The sequence below is a fragment of the Phoxinus phoxinus genome (assembly GCF_949152265.1).
Source record: "Phoxinus phoxinus genome assembly, chromosome: 20".
Classification (NCBI taxonomy): Eukaryota; Metazoa; Chordata; class Actinopteri; order Cypriniformes; family Leuciscidae; genus Phoxinus; species Phoxinus phoxinus.
In genome coordinates, this window is record NC_136895.1 from 31,611,276 (window position 1) to 31,632,240 (window position 20,965).

At 39.1% G+C, this 20,965-nt stretch overlaps 1 protein-coding gene across 3 annotated transcripts in view; it reads right to left on the minus strand.

The window, feature by feature from the left end:
- Positions 1-206: 206 nt before the first annotated feature.
- camk1ga (calcium/calmodulin-dependent protein kinase IGa) overlaps positions 207-20,965 on the minus strand; it is a 21,619-nt gene continuing 860 nt past the window's right edge. The window contains exons 1-14 of one of the 3 annotated variants that reach the window (XM_079592996.1): positions 16,701-16,821; positions 13,760-13,898; positions 12,881-12,992; positions 8,062-8,187; positions 6,940-7,014; positions 6,714-6,852; positions 6,041-6,164; positions 4,373-4,448; positions 4,174-4,286; positions 4,004-4,082; positions 2,566-2,653; positions 2,015-2,349; positions 959-1,062; positions 207-750 (exon numbers count right to left, since the gene is read on the minus strand). In XM_079592996.1, coding sequence (XP_079449122.1) covers positions 990-1,062; positions 2,015-2,349; positions 2,566-2,653; positions 4,004-4,082; positions 4,174-4,286; positions 4,373-4,448; positions 6,041-6,164; positions 6,714-6,852; positions 6,940-7,014; positions 8,062-8,187; positions 12,881-12,992; positions 13,760-13,814 — 1,395 coding nt within the window. In that variant the 5' untranslated portion in view covers positions 13,815-13,898; positions 16,701-16,821 and the 3' untranslated portion in view covers positions 207-750; positions 959-989. Of the gene's footprint in view, positions 751-958; positions 1,063-2,014; positions 2,350-2,565; positions 2,654-4,003; positions 4,083-4,173; positions 4,287-4,372; positions 4,449-6,040; positions 6,165-6,713; positions 6,853-6,939; positions 7,015-8,061; positions 8,188-12,880; positions 12,993-13,759; positions 13,899-16,700; positions 16,822-16,892; positions 17,004-17,474; positions 17,544-17,619; positions 17,706-17,785; positions 17,834-18,078; positions 18,114-19,766; positions 19,912-19,978; positions 20,111-20,275; positions 20,417-20,495; positions 20,527-20,965 lie in introns of those variants that run through there. The other 2 variants (XR_013795345.1, XR_013795346.1) reach the window with 2 other exon arrangements.

Below are 20,965 nucleotides of genomic sequence, written 5' to 3' on the forward strand. Positions count from 1 at the left end.
TAACGCAATATTGTAATGCATTACTTTTAAAAGTAACTTTCCCCAACACTGACGCTATTACACATCTTCTGCAAGATCACTGAGTCTCCTGATCCAAACACAGGAGAAGAAGCAGACACCAGTGACAGAAGCATTGCTCACACACATTGTTGATTTTCTCAGCCTTTTGCTCGACATGTTGTGTTTTAATTAAACTCGCCCACATTCAAGTTAGTGTGTAATTAGTTTTATTTGATGTTTTTAATACAGCAGCATGTTTATTACAGCAGGGGTCTGTGATAATACACATTTAGCTTTCAACAGATACAATGATCTTATAAGCACATATAAAACACAAACATAGAGTTTACAACAGCAAGGATAAATAAGTCCTTAAATAAGAAAATAATGTTTAAACACAGTCCTTCAGTATTTCTGAGCTTAAACACACTCAAACACGCGGCTGTTTACCGTTGAACAGTGGCACATGTGATCCGCCCTTCCCATGATGCACCCTGATCAGCCCACCACGGGTGTAAATGTGACTACTGTACATATATATGCAGACAGTAGTGAAATAATACGACAAACAGACCGTACGGTCTCACGGCGTAACTCCTGAGAGGAAGGACGCTCTCAGTCTCTTCAAAATGACACGATGTCCCGTCAGAGATGAGAGAAGCGGATGTGTGTGTGCGATTGGCACTCGATTGAGTCGGTCTGTGGGTCCGACGTGTGACGGAACGAGCCGACGCTCAAGATAAACACGATCTGAGAGAGAGAGAGAGTAGTGAGTACTCACCGGCTAATTTGGCTACTAAATCTTTTAAGTTACCGGCCATTCAGAAGTTCTACTAGCCAAAAACAACAATAAACCAGATGAACTATGTCACAACTTAAATTAATATATATATATATACTGGTCACACACCTTCACAATCACGTGACGGTTAAAGCGGAGGCCTGAGTGGATACTCACTTCATTTGATTGACAGCTGTCAGTCAGACGATTACATCAGAGAGCAAACGCCGGTCTGAAGGGTCTGGCCACGCCCATCTGTGCCACACATCATTCTGTCCGACCTGAAACACACACAACACACTCATGAGAGCTTCATTCACTTCAACCAGACACTGAAGACTGATGCAAACTGCTTCACACAATCAGAAAAAGAAAGAAAAAACAGGACAATTACTTATAAAAGCATGGTTTAAATAAATATTTGAATGTATGTATATTTATGCACATTCATAAACTGCAATATAGTTATGAACAGCAATATTCATCAACACTTGTTGCATTAAACTATTTACAGGCATGCCACATGGAGACTTGAGGAAACATTTTATAGTGATGATGCAAATGAATCATAGAATGGGAGTTGTGAATCAGCGAATAGACCTATTTGATTCACTGAATCTGCTAATTTGAAAAACCCAACTGAGTCGAGTCTGTGAATCAAATGAGTCGAGTTTGTGAATCAGATTCAGTGAATCAAATGAGTCGATTCACTTAGTTGAATTTACGAAACAACTACTTGAGTCCGTTAGGAATCGATTCACTGAATCAGAGTTGTGGATTGATTCATTGAAATTTCAGCTAAACAAATAAATAAATTCACGGAATCAAATAAGTTGATTCAGTGCATCAAATGAGTCGATTCACTGAGTTGAATTTATTAAACAACTTTTTGAATCCATTAGCAATCAATTCACTGAATCAGAGTTGTGGATTGATTCATTGAAATTTCAGTTCAACGATCAATAATCAATTCACGGTAATGAATCGATTCAGTATTAGAAATGAATCGATTCACTAAGTCTGATTTTTTAAACAACTATTTGAATTTGTTAGGAATGGATTCTATGAATCAGTTATAAATTGATTCATTGAAACTCGAACAGTTTTGGATACTTAAGTTTTTTGTATGAACTTTCTCAAATTTGTGATTTGAACATGGAATAACCATAAAATGTCAATCACTAAAAATATTAAAAAGTCTTTATTTGGCGCAGTATTTGATGCTAGCATCACCTGTCAGCGGCGCAGTCTGACGCGCACAGGTCCGACTCTGAGTGATACACGTGTTGCCCGGTCTCAGCGATGACCAGCGCGTGCATCGGCTCGCTGTTGCAGGCCTTGAGCGGGCCACGCCCCCTCATGACATCAGATTGAGGCGACAGGGTCATGTGACTTGACGAGGGGTTCCCATTGGTGTCCAGCTCGCGGGGGGCGGGGTTTGGAGACGAGACGTCCAGCACCTCGATCAGCGGGGTCGGGGTCGTGCTCGGGGTCATGACCTCGGGGTCAGCGTGAGCGAGCTGAAGACGTCGCATGTGACTGACCGCCACCGTCACGTTAATGGCTCGCTGAAACACACACATATGCTCATATATTCAATTCACTTGATTTGTATAGCGCTTTTCACAATACACATCATTTCAAAGCTGCTTTACAGAAAATGCATGAGATGACAGTACAATTTAGAGTGATCTGTTATCAGAAGTGACTGTGTAAGTTATGTATCTTACCATAAATTCAACGAAATATTCGAAATTGAGTGTGTGCGTGATCTGCTCTCTCACCTTCCACTTGGACTTGGCAAAGTTCTTCTGCATCTGCTCACAGACGGACTGAATAATATTGTCATTGTGCGCCGTGTCTCCAATTACCCTGCACAAAACAGCAGCATGTTTATTCATACATTTATGAATCTGCATGATTATTCATACATTTATGAATCTGCATGATTATTTATACATTTATGAATCTGCATGTTTATTCATACATTTATGAATCTGCATGATTATTTATACATTTATGAATCTGCATGTTTATTCATACATTTATGAATCTGCATGATTATTTATACATTTAGGAATCTGCATGATTATTCATACATTTATGAATCTGCATGTTTATTCATACATTTATGAATCTGCATGATTATTCATACATTTATGAATCTGCATGTTTATTCATACATTTATGAATCTGCATGATTATTTATACATTTATGAATCTGCATGATTATTCATACATTTATGAATCTGCATGTTTATTCATACATTTATGAATCTGCATGATTATTCATACATTTATGAATCTGCATGTTTATTCATACATTTATGGATCTGCATGATTATTCATACATTTATGAATCTGCATGTTTATTCATACATTTATGAATCTGCATGATTATTTATACATTTATGAATCTGCATGTTTATTCATACATTTATGAATCTGCATGTTTATTCATACATTTATGAATCTGCATGTTTATTCATACATTTATGAATCTGCATGTTTATTCATACATTTATGAATCTGCATGATTATTTATACATTTATGAATCTGCATGTTTATTCATACATTTATGAATCTGCATGTTTATTCATACATTTGTTTATTCATGAATAATAATGATTATTCATCATGTGCTTTTCATGAATCAGTGTACATGAATCCATGAATCAACATGCTTATTGCAAAAATTATGTTTATCCATGAATCAGTTTATTTAGTTATGAATATGCATGTTTATGCATTAGTTTATTTATGTTTAATTATCAAGTTGATTTATCAAAGCATTTTTTAATGAATCAGTATTCATTAATGTATTTGTTTATTCATAGGTATGATTCATCAAACATGTTTTTTCATGAATCTGTGTTTATTCATGTATCAACATGCTTATTTTAAACTTTGTTTATTCCTGAATCTGTATATTTGTTTATTTATGAAGCAGCATATTTCTATGCATTAGTTTATTTATGAAGTTTTTCATAAATAAACATTTGTCTGTTTATTCACACGTAAGTACATTTATTCATGAATCAGCATGTTTGATTATTTATTAGTAAATATTGTAATGAATCAGGTTGTATATTTGTTTAATCGTGATCTGCAGGTTTTTTTTCATGATTCAATATGCTGATCATATTTATTCATGACTCAGTTCATCAGTCCTCATATAAACTGGCAGTAAAACTGTCCTGAGATTCTCAGAGGTTTCTCACCATGGGTGACCGAGCGCTTGTTCCGTTGTGTAGCGTTTATTAGGGTTTTTCTCCAGCATGTGCCTGATAAAGTCCTTCGCTGCAGAAATCAGAACAAACCAGAATTATTCACAAAGATTTACAATACATACTAACATTAAAGGTGCACTGTGTAATTTTAGCGGACGCACCTGACTCAGAGATGTCGTCCCAGTACGGCGAGTGAAACGCATATTCTGCCTTCATGATCTTGGAGAAAAGGCGTGTTTCATTCTCCTCGTAAAATGGCGGGTATCCACTCAACCTAAAAAAACACATGAAGAGATCAGCGTTTGAGGAAAAACACACCTGACCGGATCTCAAGAGTGTGTAGAATGACGGCAGACTCACAGAATGTACGTTATGACGCCGATAGACCAGCAATCCACCGCTTTACTGTACGGTTTCTGAGCCAGAACCTCGGGAGCTGATGAAAATCATCAGAATCATCACCGTAATGAGAATCATCACCATAATGAGAATCATAACCGTAAAGAGAATCATAACATAATGAGAATCATAACCATAATGAGAATCATCACCGTAATGAGAATCATCACCATAATGAGAATCATCATCATAATGAGAATCATCACGAATCATCACCGTAATGAGAATCATCACCGTAATGAGAATCATCACCATAATGAGAATCATCACCGTAATGAGAATCATCACCGTAATGAGAATCATCACCGTAATGAGAATCATCACCGTAATGAGAATCATCACCATAATGAGAATCATCACCGTAATGAGAATCATAACCGTAATGAGAATCATCATCATAATGAGAATCATCACGAATCATCACCGTAATGAGAATCATCACCGTAATGAGAATCATCACCGTAATGAGAATCATCACCGTAATGAGAATCATCACCGTAATGAGAATCATCACCATAATGAGAATCATCACCGTAATGAGAATCATCACCGTAATGAGAATCATCACCGTAATGAGAATCATCACCATAATGAGAATCATCACCGTAATGAGAATCATCACCGTAATGAGAATCATCACCATAATGAGAATCATCACCGTAATGAGAATCATAACCGTAATGAGAATCATCACCATAATGAGAATCATCACCGTAATGAGAATCATCACCGTAATGAGAATCATCACCATAATGAGAATCATCACCGTAATGAGAATCATCACCGTAATGAGAATCATCACCATAATGAGAATCATCACCATAATGAGAATCATCACCGTAATGAGAATCATAACCGTAATGAGAATCATAACCGTAATGAGAATCATCATCATAATGAGAATCATCACGAATCATCACCGTAATGAGAATCATCACCGTAATGAGAATCATCACCATAATGAGAATCATCACCGTAATGAGAATCATAACCGTAATGAGAATCATCATCCTAATGAGAATCATCACCATAATGAGAATCATCACCGTAATGAGAATCATCACCGTAATGAGAATCATAACCGTAATGAGAATCATCATCATAATGAGAATCATCACGAATCATCACCGTAATGAGAATCATAACCGTAATGAGAATCATCATCATAATGAGAATCATCACGAATCATCACCGTAATGAGAATCATAACCGTAATGAGAATCATCATCATAATGAGAATCATCACGAATCATCACCGTAATGAGAATCATCACCGTAATGAGAATCATCACCGTAATGAGAATCATCATCATAATGAGAATCATCACGAATCATCACCGTAATGAGAATCATCACCATAATGAGAATCATCACCGTAATGAGAATCATCACCGTAATGAGAATCATCATCATCATCATAATGAGAATCATCACGAATCATCACCGTACTGAGAATCATCACCGTAATGAGAATCATCACCGTAATGAGAATCATCACCGTAATGAGAATCATCACCGTAATGAGAATCATAACCATAATGAGAATCATATCCATAATGAGAATCATCACCGTAATGAGAATCATAACCATTACAGGCAATCTAACAGCAGAAGTAAAAGCGTTCGTACCAACATATCCTGGTGTTCCACAGGCCGTGGACATCACGCCGTGATCCGCCATTTTCGACAGACCGAAGTCACTGATCATGATCTTAGCGTTCTCATCTGGACTGTAGTAGAGCAGGTTCTCAGGCTACAGACGGATAGAACAGTGGACATGAATGACATTTAGGACCTATTACGCCATTTTAGACTCTCCTAGAACAGGTTCTCCTGCTTGAATGTTGATTATTTTCCTCATATTCTCCATTGTTGCAGCTCCTCTCGTCCCAGTCTGTCAGTAACGCTCTGTTTACTTCCTGTCTGTATGAAGCCCTTCCTTCTTAAAAAGCACACTGTGCTGTGATTGGTCGGCTGGAGCAGTGTGTTGGGATTGGTCGAGCGCTTCGAGTGTGTTTGGGAAATGTCCCACCCCTTAGAATAACCTCCAGTTTAACACATTATTAACTAACTCAACCAGGCCCCGCCCCTTTATTCTGCATATTAATTAATATAATGAGGAATATTGTGACGTGTTCGTTCCCGGAAGAAACTCAAGACTACAATGGAGATTTTAGAACCAGTGACGCTTATATAGAGAATAACTGGAACTTTGCAGAGATTTTCATGAGAATTGAACGCATATAGGTCGTCTTTAATTAAAACCTCAACAGAAGATGCATTAGAAGATCAAGCTCTTTACCTTCAGGTCTCTGTGGACGATGCTGTTCTGGTGCAGGTAGGAAACGGCCTCCAGGACCTGTTTGATCACACGGCTGGCGTCTTTTTCCGTGAAAACACCTCGATCCAGAATACGGTCAAACAGCTCTCCGCCCGACACCCTTCACAGACAGCCAAACATGTCAGAGTTAATACACATGCGGAGAGACGTGTTTGTGTGTATATCTTAGGCATTATCAAACACGTACAGCTCCATGACCAAGTAATAGTGTGTTCTCGTTTCGTAGAAATCTTCCAATCCCACCACATTATCATGCTTTATCCTGAAAGAGAGAGAGAGACACTTCAGAATCCAGAACATGGTGTTTAGTGTCGGTCAGTAGTTTTAGGAGGTTGTGGTGTGTATGTGGAGTCAGGCCTGTTTGTGTTAATGGTCCGTCGTATTTGTGGTCAGTAGTTTTTAGTCTGTGATCTTTACATCTGTGTTTTGGAATTGGAATTTATGTTCTCACCATGACCTAAGGAATCGATTAAGACCAGTTTCATCAATATAAGCTAATTTAATCAAAAGTTTTTAGCATCTTCATTTTAGCATTTTCTTGAGTACTTTCAGGGCATGGTGCCGAAGACACTTACCAAGTTTTTGAAAGAAGCGCCAATTTTCGTAAAATATAGCATATGACAACCAAACTCAAAATGGCCGACGACACCCAAAATGGCCGACACCCAAAATGGCCGATATGGGAAAATTGGGTATGGTTCAACTCGGCATGCTGCACCAGTGAGAGTTTTGTGATTTTTTGTGATTCAGTCTTGGTGTGTGTTATGACAACCATGACCTGAGGCTGCCTGCACAGTTTCGGTGTGGTGCCACCTTGTGGTCAGGAGATATGAAAGATGGCTCTTTTTGCTTATAACTTGTGAAAGATTTGCCAAAATGACTGTATATGACGTTATGCTAATGGCCTGTGATGTTTGCTGTACTGATATTGTTCTGTGGTCTTCATGTTAATGGCCTGTGATGTTTGCTGTACTGATATTGTTCTGTGGTCTTTATGTTAATGGCCTGTGATGTTTGCTGTACTGATATTGTTCTGTGGTCTTTATGTTAATGGCCTGTGATGTTTGCTGTACTGATATTGTTCTGTGGTCTTTATGTTAATGGCCTGTGATGTTTGCTGTACTGATATTGTTCTGTGGTCTTTATGTTAATGGCCTGTGATGTTTGCTGTACTGATATTGTTCTGTGGTCTTCATGTTAATGGCCTGTGATGTTTATGGTCTGTAATCTGTGGTAAGGCTCTCTGATGATTATATTTGTGATCCGAGTGCTGGTTTTAGTGGTGTTTGTGTCTGGTTTTGTCTCGTACCTCTTCAGCACCTTGATCTCGTTCTCAAGGTTGGAGTTGTGCAGCTGTTTCTTCTTCACACACTTCAGGGCGTAGAAATTCCCGGTCTTTCTCTCTCTCACCAGGTAGACCTCAGAAAACGAGCCCCTGCGGAAACACATGAACGTTGAAGCCCCAGCGAGTGTGTTTGAGATCAGCATTAATCTATCGGCACAAGGCACAGCTGTGTGTGTGTCCAGCTTGATCCAGTAAAGGCTTCAACCCACCTGGTCTATCTTAAATAACTGTCCTAGGACGAGGATTACTGTGCGTTACATAAGAGACCCAGGAACAACTCATTACCCACAATGCATCTAATCTAGGACACCCTAGAAATACCTTGCAACCGCCCAGAACAACACAGAAACCACCTGGCAATGTCCTCACCATGTTGGTCACATTGTCAAACCATGTGTGTGTGAAAACACACTCCCACAGCAGAGATTATCACAGATTGAGATTGAGAACATAATAGTCACCGTTTGGATGTTGACCATTGATGATCCAATGATTATTTGAAGTCAAATCTGTAATGCTTTAGTTTAAATCAATGCTGTAATCCACATGAATGTGTGCAGGAGTCAACTATGACACTCATTCTAGACGTTATGAATAATTCATCTATAATTAACAAGAATTAAAAAGAAGATTTAACAAAGATTCGTTAGATCTAATTCTTTTTTGGAAACAAATTTGTCCCCGTGTTGGTGTAGCTTCGTAAACCCACTAACATTGACTGCCTCAGTAATCCTTTAATTAACTAGTGTCAGGATGTTCTCTGATGTCTGTGTCATTCACCTGCTAAAGAAGATTGACAGGTGCCAAAACGAGAGAGAGAGAGAGAGAGAGAGAGAGAGAAGGCTCACTAATGCTCACATGATCAACAAACTCCTGACAAGCATTTTTGAATATTAACTTGCAAAAATGCATGCCTCATAGTGACTCATAAAGCTTTATAACACTTCATAATGCTTCATAATGATTCATTAATGCTTCTCTATTCCTCGGTATGCCTTGCCAAGCTTTGGAACTCCTTATACTGTCTCCATTACAGCTTCTGGTGCATTATAATGCATATTATTTTGTAGTGCCTGCCTCATAATGCATCAAAACATCTCATAAACTGTCATAACACTTCACAATTCCTCACAATGGCTAAGTACAAAGCTACATAACACCTTGTAGATTCCTGTGAAGTTCCACAACACTTCAAAAAGCTTCATAGCACCTCATAATGTTTCCTAACCCCTCAAAAGTTTCATAAGAGTTTATAGTGGCTATTAAAGCTTCATACATTTTTTTTACACTTTGTAATGCTCCATAACAACTCATAAAGCTTCATAAAACTTCATAAAGATTCATATTACTTTACACTGCCTCATAATAGTTCAGTTTAACATATGAAGCTTCCTAACACATTATAGTGCCTCATAAAGCATTATAACACTTCAAAACTGTAAGAGTGCTTCATAAAGCTTCATAACAGCTCATAACACGTCATAACTGTAAGAGTGCTTCATAAAGCTTCATAACAGCTCATAACACGTCATAACTGTAAGAGTGCTTCATAAAGCTTCATAACAATTCGTAATACTCTGTAATGACATGATTATAATCGAACCTGCTTTCTTTTAAAACCCTGTAATAAGTGTCATAAGAGCTTATATGGCCTCTTAGAGCTTCATAGCATTTTGCCCACTTTATAATTCTTCATAACACGTTACAATGCCTCAGTAATGCCTTACAAAGTTTTCTAACACCTTATAGTGTCTCATACTGATTTATAACATCACATAAAGCTTCATATTCATAATACCTCAGCTTCATGAACCTTCACAAAGTGTCATAAGAGTTTATAGCGCCTCTTAAAGCTTCAAAACATCTTATAATGCTTCATAAAGCTTCATAACCCCTCATAAGGACCTTTTACTTCACAATGCCTTGTAATAGTTCAGAACAGCCTTGCAAAGCTTCCTCACATCCTATAGTGTCTCATACTACCTCATAACATCTCATAATACTTCATAACTCTTCATAAAGTGTTATAAGAGCTTACTGTAAATTGACTCTTAAAGCTTTATAACATTTTGTAATGCTTCATAACGCCTAATAATGCTTTATACCCCTTCATAAACTGTCATTAGAACTTACTGTAGAATTACTTAAAGCATCATAGCATTTCAACCCACTTTATAACCCTTTATAACAACTCATGATGATTCATAAAGCTTCATAACACTTTATAGATTCATAATGGTTCAGTAAAGCCTTACAAAGCTTCCAAACACCTTATAGTCCCACACTGATTTTTTTATATTTCATAAAGCTTCATAGCACCTCATAACCCTTCATAAACTGTTGTAAGAGATTGAAGTGCCTCTTAAAGCTTCATAACATTTCAGAACGCTTTGTAATAATCATGACAACTCATAACACTTCATCGTACCTCATAATGCTTCACAACCCTTCATAAAGTGCCATTGGAGATCACAGTAAGGATGAACATTTTGGCCGATACCGATAACCGATATTTTTTAATATTTGCGGCGCTAGGGGTGGGCTAAGGGGACTTAAGCCCCAAATGTTTTGTCAAAAGTCCCGAATCTTTTAGGTTTTTTAAAATAACTTCAACTTTGTTTCATTTCTTCTCAGTCTTTCTGACTGGAGCGGCAAAAAATGAAACAAAAGCTCTATTACCGTGCGTGGTGGCAGACGGTAATGCATCGCGCATCACTCAGCTTGTTTGCCAACTGCCAATAAAAACTAACGAAGAATATAAATCTTCTTCTTCGTCGTTGTCATCAGGAGCTGGCGGGCTATTGTATGTTACACCGGCGTCGTAGCGAGCTTACTGGCTAACGGCTGAAGTTAATATGGACATAAAGTTTTTTATATGGAACACTAACAGTAAACCTCACCGGCCGGAGAGAGATTCAGAAGCAGCGTCGGGACGAGTGTATGCTGCGTTCACACCAAACGCGAATAGAGCGTCTGGCCCGAGTGATTTCAATGTTTAAGTCAATGTGAAGACGCGTTTACGCGCGTCTGGAGGTCCTGCGGCGCGAATGAGGCGTTTACTTAGCGTGGCGAATTCACCTCATTCGCGCGTCCATTTTTTTTTTTTTAATTAAAATTTTATTGAGTAGGCCTAACTATCATCATTTTCCCAGATAGTGTATAGATTTTTAGGCATTCTATTATCTCAAACAGCCTGAAAAATAGTGCATTTAGCTGAACATTTACATCGTCTGGCTCCGCCCCTACCGACAACATTGCAAATGAACCGATATCAGCAGTTACCGATAACGTTACAAATGAACCGATATCAGCAGTTACCGATAACGTTACAAATGAACCGATATCGGCAGTTACCGATAACATTACAAATGAACCGATATCGGCAGTTACCGACAACATTGCAAATGAACCGATATCGGCAGTTACCGATAACATTACAAATGAACCGATATCGGCAGTTACCGACAACATTGCAAATGAACCGATATCGGCAGTTACCGATAACATTACAAATGAACCGATATCGGCAGTTACCGATAACATTACAAATGAACCGATATCGGCAGTTACCGACAACATTGCAAATGAACCGATATCGGCAGTTACCGATAACATTACAAATGAACCGATATCGGCAGTTACCGATAACATTACAAATGAACCGATATCGGCAGTTACCGACAACATTGCAAATGAACCGGTATCGGCAGATACCGATAACATTACAAATGAACCGATATCGGCAGTTACCGATAACATTACAAAAGAACCGATATCTGCAGTTACCGATAACATTACAAATGAACCGATATCAGCAGTTACCGATAACATTACAAATGAACCGATATCGGCAGTTACCGACAACATTGCAAATGAACCGATATCGGCAGTTACCGATAACATTACAAATGAACCGATATCGGCAGTTACCGACAACATTGCAAATGAACCGATATCGGCAGTTACCGATAACATTACAAATGAACCGATATCGGCAGTTACCGATAACATTACAAATGAACCGATATCGGCAGTTACCGACAACATTGCAAATGAACCGATATCGGCAGTTACCGATAACATTACAAATGAACCGATATCGGCAGTTACCGATAACATTACAAATGAACCGATATCGGCAGTTACCGACAACATTGCAAATGAACCGATATCGGCAGTTACCGACAACATTGCAAATGAACCGGTATCGGCAGATACCGATAACATTACAAATGAACCGATATCGGCAGTTACCGATAACATTACAAAAGAACCGATATCTGCAGTTACCGATAACATTACAAATGAACCGATATCAGCAGTTACCGATAACATTACAAATGAACCGATATCGGCAGTTACCGATAACATTACAAATGAACTGATATCGGCAGTTACCGACAACATTGCAAATGAACCGATATCGGCAGATACCGATATGTGGCCGATATATCGCGCACCCCTAGATAATCGTGTCTCTTAAAGCTTTATAACATCTCAGATTGCTCTGTAATGCATCTGAACACGTCGCAGTGATGAACAACGCATGGAATGATATTCTGTAGGAGTGCTGAGCGGTTCCTCCAGGCGTTTCTCAACAGGATGAACGGCTTCATTGATAAAAATGTCCCCTGGTCCTCAATCCGTTAATCTGAGTCTCATGTTTAGACGCATGTGTCTCCTCTGAGAAATAAAGCTTCTGATCCCGTAATAGCGCTCAAGCTCACAAAAACACCTTCAGCTGATTCCTGACTCAGTCTTTCATGAAGCGCTCCATACTCACGATCCCAGCACTTCCTTGAAGTCAAAGATCTCCTTGATGTTGTTGGTGATTTTCTTCCAGCTGCAGTTGATCTCCTTCCGACCCATCGCGGCTCGCGTTTCACACACCGACTCTAAAACACACACATCTGTCATATTAATGCGCATGTTCATAATCCTTCTGAAGTGTGGCAGATTACTTATATAAAGGTTGCGGTCGGTCACACTAATGAATCCGGTGCGTTTCTCAGAAGAGTTTTGATCTCTGACCTCTGACCTCTCTATGTAGGTTAATGCCTTTAATATCTGGAATCACTTTACTGTAAAGTTACAGTGTGAACAATGATTCTACAGCATTTATTCATCTTGCCTAATAGTTATTAAAACATGTACTAATACATTATTCAAATCAAAAGTTGTATTTGTCAGCATTAATTAATGCAGCGTGAACAAACATGAGCAAGCGATATTAAGTGAGTTATATTTTTACTAAACAAAGTCTAATGAAAGCTTTAAAAATAGTTAATTTTAACTAATGCATTAACACTTAATACTAATAAACGAATAAAGTGTCAAAAACATTAACCAGCATTATTGCACATTATAATGTTACCCAGATCATTTGTTAACACACATTTGAATGGTTAAGAATAATTCAACTTTAATTCATATATTTTCATATATTTATATAAAGTTTGTGAATGCTTATCATTTACATTTATCTTTGGTATTTCAATTTCGTTCTCTCTAGCGTTTAACATTTAATGTCACAATATTCACAACAGTTTAAATACTGAGTTTAGAATAAACAGAAATATGATCACATGTGTAGCGTTTGAAACCCGAGCTCATGAGTTCTCAGGGAAATGATAATTCATATGAAAGAAGAAGCCAGTCTTACCGGAGTGATGATGATGATGATGATGATGTGATGAGGAGACGCAGTTGTTGAGCATCTACCTGAACTCTCACGCGCTCGCTTCAGCTTCATGAGCGCGCGCGCGGGGGTGGCGGGGCCGAGTGACGTCACCCGCGATCACCTGAGAGCCAATCACAATAACCTTTCAATGTTTTTTTTATAATGTTTTTTTGTCGTTTCTTTTCTTTAAGCATTTCTAAAAAATAAAAAAAAATAAAAAAATCTGGAGAAAAAAAAATACCATAACCTTTCCCTGCAAATACTGCGTTAAAATAAAGTGCCAAATATGTCATTAAATATGCTGCCTTGTAGCCTACTTTAATGATGAAGAAAAACAAACTTTATTTTTAATCTTAATTTTGGTGTAAGATGGTGAAGAACTTGGAAATGATGTAGCCTATAGTATATACAGCAATGTGAATGTTAATATATTTGTACAAAAGCATATATTATCATTAAAAACGATATGAAAACAGGCTTTAATTACATGTTAGTGGTTTAGAACATGTGCTTGCCGATGTGTGCAGCTTAACGTGTAATCGAGCACTGCTGACACGCGTGCGCGCGCGCGCGTGTATGTGTGTGACAGTGCACGAGCGCGGCCTCACCTGGGTGAACAGGTGCCCACTGAATAATTTATATTTATAATCTAATATAGTTCTGCAGCATCATGCTTGAGTTCATTCTGCTTATCATCCCCGTGTGTGTATCACGTGTATAATATCTGGTGATAATATGATCATATGCTTTAAAGTGACATCTTGACCCCAGAGTTGCTGAACACATGAATCTCCATGAGTTGCAGAATCATGTTTAATCGCATCGAGTCTCTGCACGTTCAGCGCGTGAGCGTTACGTCACCGCACGTCATTTCACGAGCTCGTTCACATCATAATTCAGTTTCAGAGATTACACATAATCATCTGAGATTATATTATAATAATTAATTACATAATATTAAAACGTATTTATTGCCATATAAATGACACACAAACCACACATATATGATTTTATCATTTTTAATTATAAATAAATGTATATTTATTTTGAATTTATACCAATACAATGACCTAATGTGATATACTGATGATAAATAGAACGTAAATTTAAAAAATGAGAATTAATTGTAATTCTTTATTAATTGTGTTTTAGTTACAAAATATATGAAGTAATTATTTTATAAACAAAAATACAATATAACTAATTTCATTTGAACAAATAATAACACTTTTACAAATAGGCTAATCCTTAAAAACATTAAATCAACAATAAAGTTCAGTGGTAATTATTTGATCCTAAATACGATGATCTGCATGTCGTTATCTACAGTGTTCGTTTAAGGACATTTTCTGCTCCTCTGAGCCGCTTTAATCCGGTTAAAATGACCTGAGCAGAAAATTAAGAGCACTTCCTGATCTTGCTTCTCATTCTGAGATGTGATTGGCTGCGCAGAAGAATGTGGGCGGGGTTAAGATGCCCTGAAATTCACAGGACAGGAGACAGGAGATCATTAGCAGACGTCTGAGTTTATATAACTTCAGCAGAATGAAGAAGAAAGTTTAATCTCATCCAGATCCGGCTCATTTGACGCCTCTATTAAACTGCATTCATGAATATTAACGTCTCTCATGCATTCATTACCATTGCTAACAATCCAAATGAAAGCAGCATGAAATGCGCAACACCTGGTGAAGCTTCTCAATGAATTTAAATAGTGTTAATTCGAGTCATTCATATGTTGCCATGGCTTTAGTTTGCAGCTGTTTCAGGAGAAAGGAGGACGTTCAGTTGAAATAAACAAGAATATTTAATGCCGATCTGTGTGTGTTGCGTTCAGGACACACGACCAGCCACATTCACAAGGATTAAAGTGAGTTTAACTCTATAATCCAGTTACGTTAATCTGCTGTCCATGAGTGATGAGTGAGTGTGACTCAATAGCGCCACCTGGGGGAAACCCACAATCAGTGACACGCTAACAAAAATCAAGGACCACAATGGAAATAAGTTAAGGCAACTTTATTGTGTTATCCTTAAATGTTGTAACTCAATAGAAGCCACTAAAAACAGAAACAGCCATGATTCGGTTATTAAGTGTTTATACCTAAACTATTGAAGGGATAGTTCACTTTGAAATTAAATGTTGGTATGTTTTATCTTACCTGAAGTGCATCAAGATGTCGGTGTCTTTGTCTCCGCAGTAGTTTCAATTTTGATATTTTTAGGTCAAACCGTTCTTGTCTGTCAGTCATATAATGCAGGTCTATAGGCACTGTCTCCAAAAGCATGCAGAGAAAAGTCCAAATTACACAATTCCCCATCGTAAGTGCACATTGATGGCCTAAGCTCGCGCGAACTCATCCGGGAGTGTTGAGTTTTCACTTATTCCCAATCTGTAAGCCTTCTATCTTGACACACTACTCGCTTCATTGTTCAGGCCAATCAAAGGCATACGTTGAGCCGAACAGCCAATCACACGCGTTTCTGCTGAGTTTAAAAATGCAACGTCCAATCGAAGGCGGTTAGATTAGTTTCCGGGGAAGAAATCCGGTGTAAACAGATCAGATGGACGTGGTTGTGTAAAAGAGATAAAAACTATATAAATACTGTTGGTTTTATCACACAAACCGCTTGTTTCGTGTCTTAGGCCATCAATGTGCACTTACGACGGGGAATTGTGTAATTTGGACTTTTCTCTGCATGCTTTTGGAGACAGTGCCTATAGACCTGCATTATATGACTGACAGACAAGAACGGGTTGACCTAAAAATATAAAAATTGAAACTATTGTGGAGACAAAGACACCGACATCTTGGATGCGCTTCAGGTAAGATAAAACACACCAACATTTAATTTCAAAGTGAACTACCCCTTTAAGATCTATAACAACACTAAACCATCAGTGATTTACACAAACACTCACGAATACATATAAAAGAGTCGCCATCAGCATAATCAGACCGAACACGAGCGAAATCACTCTGACGATCCATCCGTAAGGAAACCTCCAGGACACCAGGGGGCGCCGCTGTGCCGCGAGACACCTGCAAACACATCACATGTCGGTGGTCTGAATTATGCGCATAAGTTATGATGGACACGACTGTAAACGCACAGTTCAGGGTTGTCCTCCCCTCGCTCTGACTCCTCCCCTCGTTCTGACTCCTCCCCCTCACATGAACTTTCTTTGGGTTTGATTGGAGAATAACGACGGCGATGCGTCACACTGTCGAATACAAAGATCGGTCACATGCATTCATGTAGTGAAGGAATACAAATGTGACCCTGGACCACAGACACAAGGGTCATTATTTTAAAAATTGAGATGTATACATTGTATACAAAGCTGAATAAATAATCTCTCCATTGATGTGTGGTGTGTTAGGATAGGACAATATTTGGTTGAGACACAACTATTGAAAATCTGAGGGTGCAAAAAAATCTAAACATTGAGAAAATCTCCTTTAAAGTTGTGCATTTATGTTCACGATTGTGCTGCATTCACTCACACAAATACATGTTTTATATATTTACGGTAGGACATTTACTAAATATCTTCATGGAACATGATCTTAATATCCTCATGATTTTTGGCATAAAAGAAAAATCGATAATTTTGACCCGTACAATGTATTGTTGGCTATTGCCACAGATATACCCGTGCGGCTCCAGACTGGGTTTGTTTCACGCATTTTACCTTTGAAACACGCTGCTGTCGCCATCATCATCTTGGTTTAGACTGTTCACAGGAGAATCTACTTCCTGTCTGAGAGACGCAAACAGGAAACAGTCATATTTTCTGGTTAAACAAAGCTTGAGCTACTAGTCTAGTCTAGTTTTACCTCCTGTCTGCTGGCGTATCAGGCTTTGCGTTTGCGTTCGCACTGGTTTCGCAGTTCTCCAGAAACGAAGCTTCTAGATGCTTCAACTGCAGCGGTAAAAAAACTCGTAAAAATCTCCAGACAATCAAAGCAGAAGCAAACGCTGGAATATGATGCAGAAACGTACCTCGGATTGAGTCGGGAGTAATGTGATGCTGACCCTGCGGCGCGTTGGCTGTGGTTAAACACATTTCAGAATAATACAAGACAAACGTTAATTACAGCTCATAGTCATTACATCTATCAAGCTCCAAACAACATAAAAGACGTTTGGTCACTAAAAGAGTGGCATTAATCTACAAAAAGATGGTTGACAAGATTGTAATGACATGAAGGTGAGTAGATCATAAGAGGTCTGGAGAACTAGCTCTTTTAAATCAGTCACTGATTTAGTCTAATAGTTCAATCATGGTCAGTTACCTGTTGTGATGAATGTCTGAACAGGTCCCGGTCATCTATTTGAAGAAAACTCAGATTATATAAGACTACAGGTTTATTTACCCTCCAGGACACTAGGGGGCAGCACTGAACCCGTTTTCCAAAGTGTGAATGAACGGCAAAAACGCATAAAAAGTTTTACATTCTAAGTTGAAAATGGTGTCGTGTATGTGGCCCCTAAGACTACAGGTTTATTTACCCTCCAGCCCACTAGGGGGCAGCACTGAACCCCATTTTCAAAAGTAGTTGTTTTGTAACGCCGTTGTCGTATAAATGAACGGCCAAAACGCATTAAAAGTTTTCCATTTCTAGTTAAAAATGGTGTTGTGTAAACAGCCCCTAAGACTATAGGTTTATTTACCCTCCAGGCCACTAGGGGGTAGCACTGAACCCGTTTACAAAAGTATGCGTTTTCAGGCACCTAAAACGCCATTGTCGTGTGAATGAACGGCCAAAACGCAAAAAAGTTGCGATTTTAGTTGAAAACGGTGTCGTTGTAAACAGCCCCTAAGACTACAGGTTTATTTACCCTCCAGGCCACTAGGGGGCAGCGCTGAAACCTCTTTTCAGGCACCTAAAACGCCATTGTCATGTAAATGAACGGCAGAAACGCATAAAAAGTTTTACATTTTAAGTTGAAAACGGTGTCGTGTAAGCGGCCCCTAGGACTACAGGTTTATTTACCCTCCAGGCCACTACAGGGCAGCACTGAACCCCATTTTCAAAAGTTGTTGTTGTGTAATGCCGTTGTCATGTAAATGAACGGCCAAAACGCATAAAAAGTTTTTCGTTTTTAGTTAAAAATTATGTTATGTAAACAGCCCCTAAGACTACAGGTTTATTTACCCTCCAGGCCACTAGGGGGCAGCACTAAACCCCTTTTCAAAAGTTTGAGTTTTCAGGCACCTAAAACGCCATTGTCGTGTAAATGAACAGCCAAAACGCAAAAAAGTTTTGCAATTTTAGTTGAAAACGGTGTCGTTGTAAACAGCCCCTAAGACTACAGGTTTATTTACCCTCCAGGCCACTAGGGGGCAGCGCTGAAACCTCTTTTCAGGCACCTAAAACGCCATTGTCGTGTAAATGAACGCCTAAAACGCAAAAAAGTTTTAGGTTTTTAGTGGAAAACAGTGTCGTGTAAGTAGCCCCTAAGACTACAGGTTTATTAACCCTCCAGGCCACTAGGGGGCAGCGCTAAAACTCGTTTTCAAAAGTGTGCATTTTCAGGCACCTAAAACGCCATTGTCGTGTAAATGAACGGCCATAAAAAGTTGTACGTTTTAGAGTTGAAGACGGTGTTGCGTAAGCAGCCCCTACAGGTTTATTTACCCTCCAGGCCACTAGGGGGCAGCGCTGAAACCTCTTTTCAGGCACCTAAACGCCATTGTCGTGTAAATGAACGCCTAAAACGCAAAAAAGTTTTACGTTTTTAGTGGAAAACAGTGTCGTGTAAGTAGCCCCTAAGACTACAGGTTTATTAACCCTCCAGGCCACCAGGGGGCAGCGCTAAAACCCGTTTTCAAAAGTTTGCATTTTCAGGCACCTAAAACGCCGTTGTCGTGTAAATGAACGGCCATAAAAAGTTGTACGTTTTAGAGTTGAAGACGGTGTTGCGTAAGCAGCCCCTACAGGTTTATTTACCCTCCAGGCCACTAGGGGGCAGCACTGACCTGTGGAGTCGCTGTGTAATCGACGCTTCCTCCTGTGCAGCTGCTTCCTGGCCTCCAGTATCTCCTCGCTCTCTGAAGCGTGACGTCTCTTGAGATGCTCCACGTGAACCGACATCATTTCCACGGCGTGACTGACGCGCGCTTCCTGACGCGCAAACATGGTTATGAAAAGGTTTGTGAAAGGTGTATGCGGGTTGTGTGATGTGAAGTACCTGGTGTGCAGCTCCGAGCATCTCTGCTGTTTTCACAACACTGTCCACATTGCTCTCCAGCATCTGCAGGTTGTTCTTCATCTGCTCCAGCATCTCTCTGCTCTCCACATCTGGAAGACGCTCACACAACACCTGCAGGACAGCACACACCCTCACAACACACCCACAATCTCTCAGTCGGTGGACTTTGTTCAAGCTGCACACTGAATATGTGTTGGCGCTCTTAATTTTAAACCCTCAAAGATTTAAGAATTGAACTTTACTAATGTACCCAGAAAGGTGTGTGTTCTGCTGTACCTGTAGCATCTCTCTGGTGTGTAGCAGTTCTCTCTGCAGATTCTCCTCCGCGACGACACGCTCGTGACGCTCCGCTTGAAGCCGCTGCGTTAGCGTGTACTGGTCACAGCAAAACCCCAGTGCAAACTGGGTAAACGCGCTCTGTGTGTGTGTGTTCACAGGTGTTAGTGACGTCTGGAGATGTTATATCTAACATACACACTCTCTGAGAGAGACTCACCTCTACCTCGTCCTCCGTCATCTCCACACTGCTGTGAGAAACATGTTCTGTTAGCGTTAGCGTTAGCATTAGCAGCCTGATACTGTGAGTGTGTTTCAGTGGGTCTTTATTACTTGAGGTCAGGAATCGGATACTTGTTATACAATTAAAATTTCGATTCCTCTTATCGATTCCTTTGTGAGCATTTCAATACGACTTTAAACCATTCAAGCGCGAGATATGTTTTCTGTGTTCATGTGTATCAGTATATTGGATCTGTGCAGCTCTTAAAGTGACAGCAGCCTAATATTCCTGATGTGTCTCTATAATAACACTAATATTCCTGCTGTCTCTATAATAACACTCTCAATAACACTAACACAAATACAACTATATTTGCAATGTATATTTTACTTATAAAGTGCAGTGTTATTTTACATTGGATCTGAACCTGAATCTTAAAACACTGTTTATTTCAATCGTAACTTTTT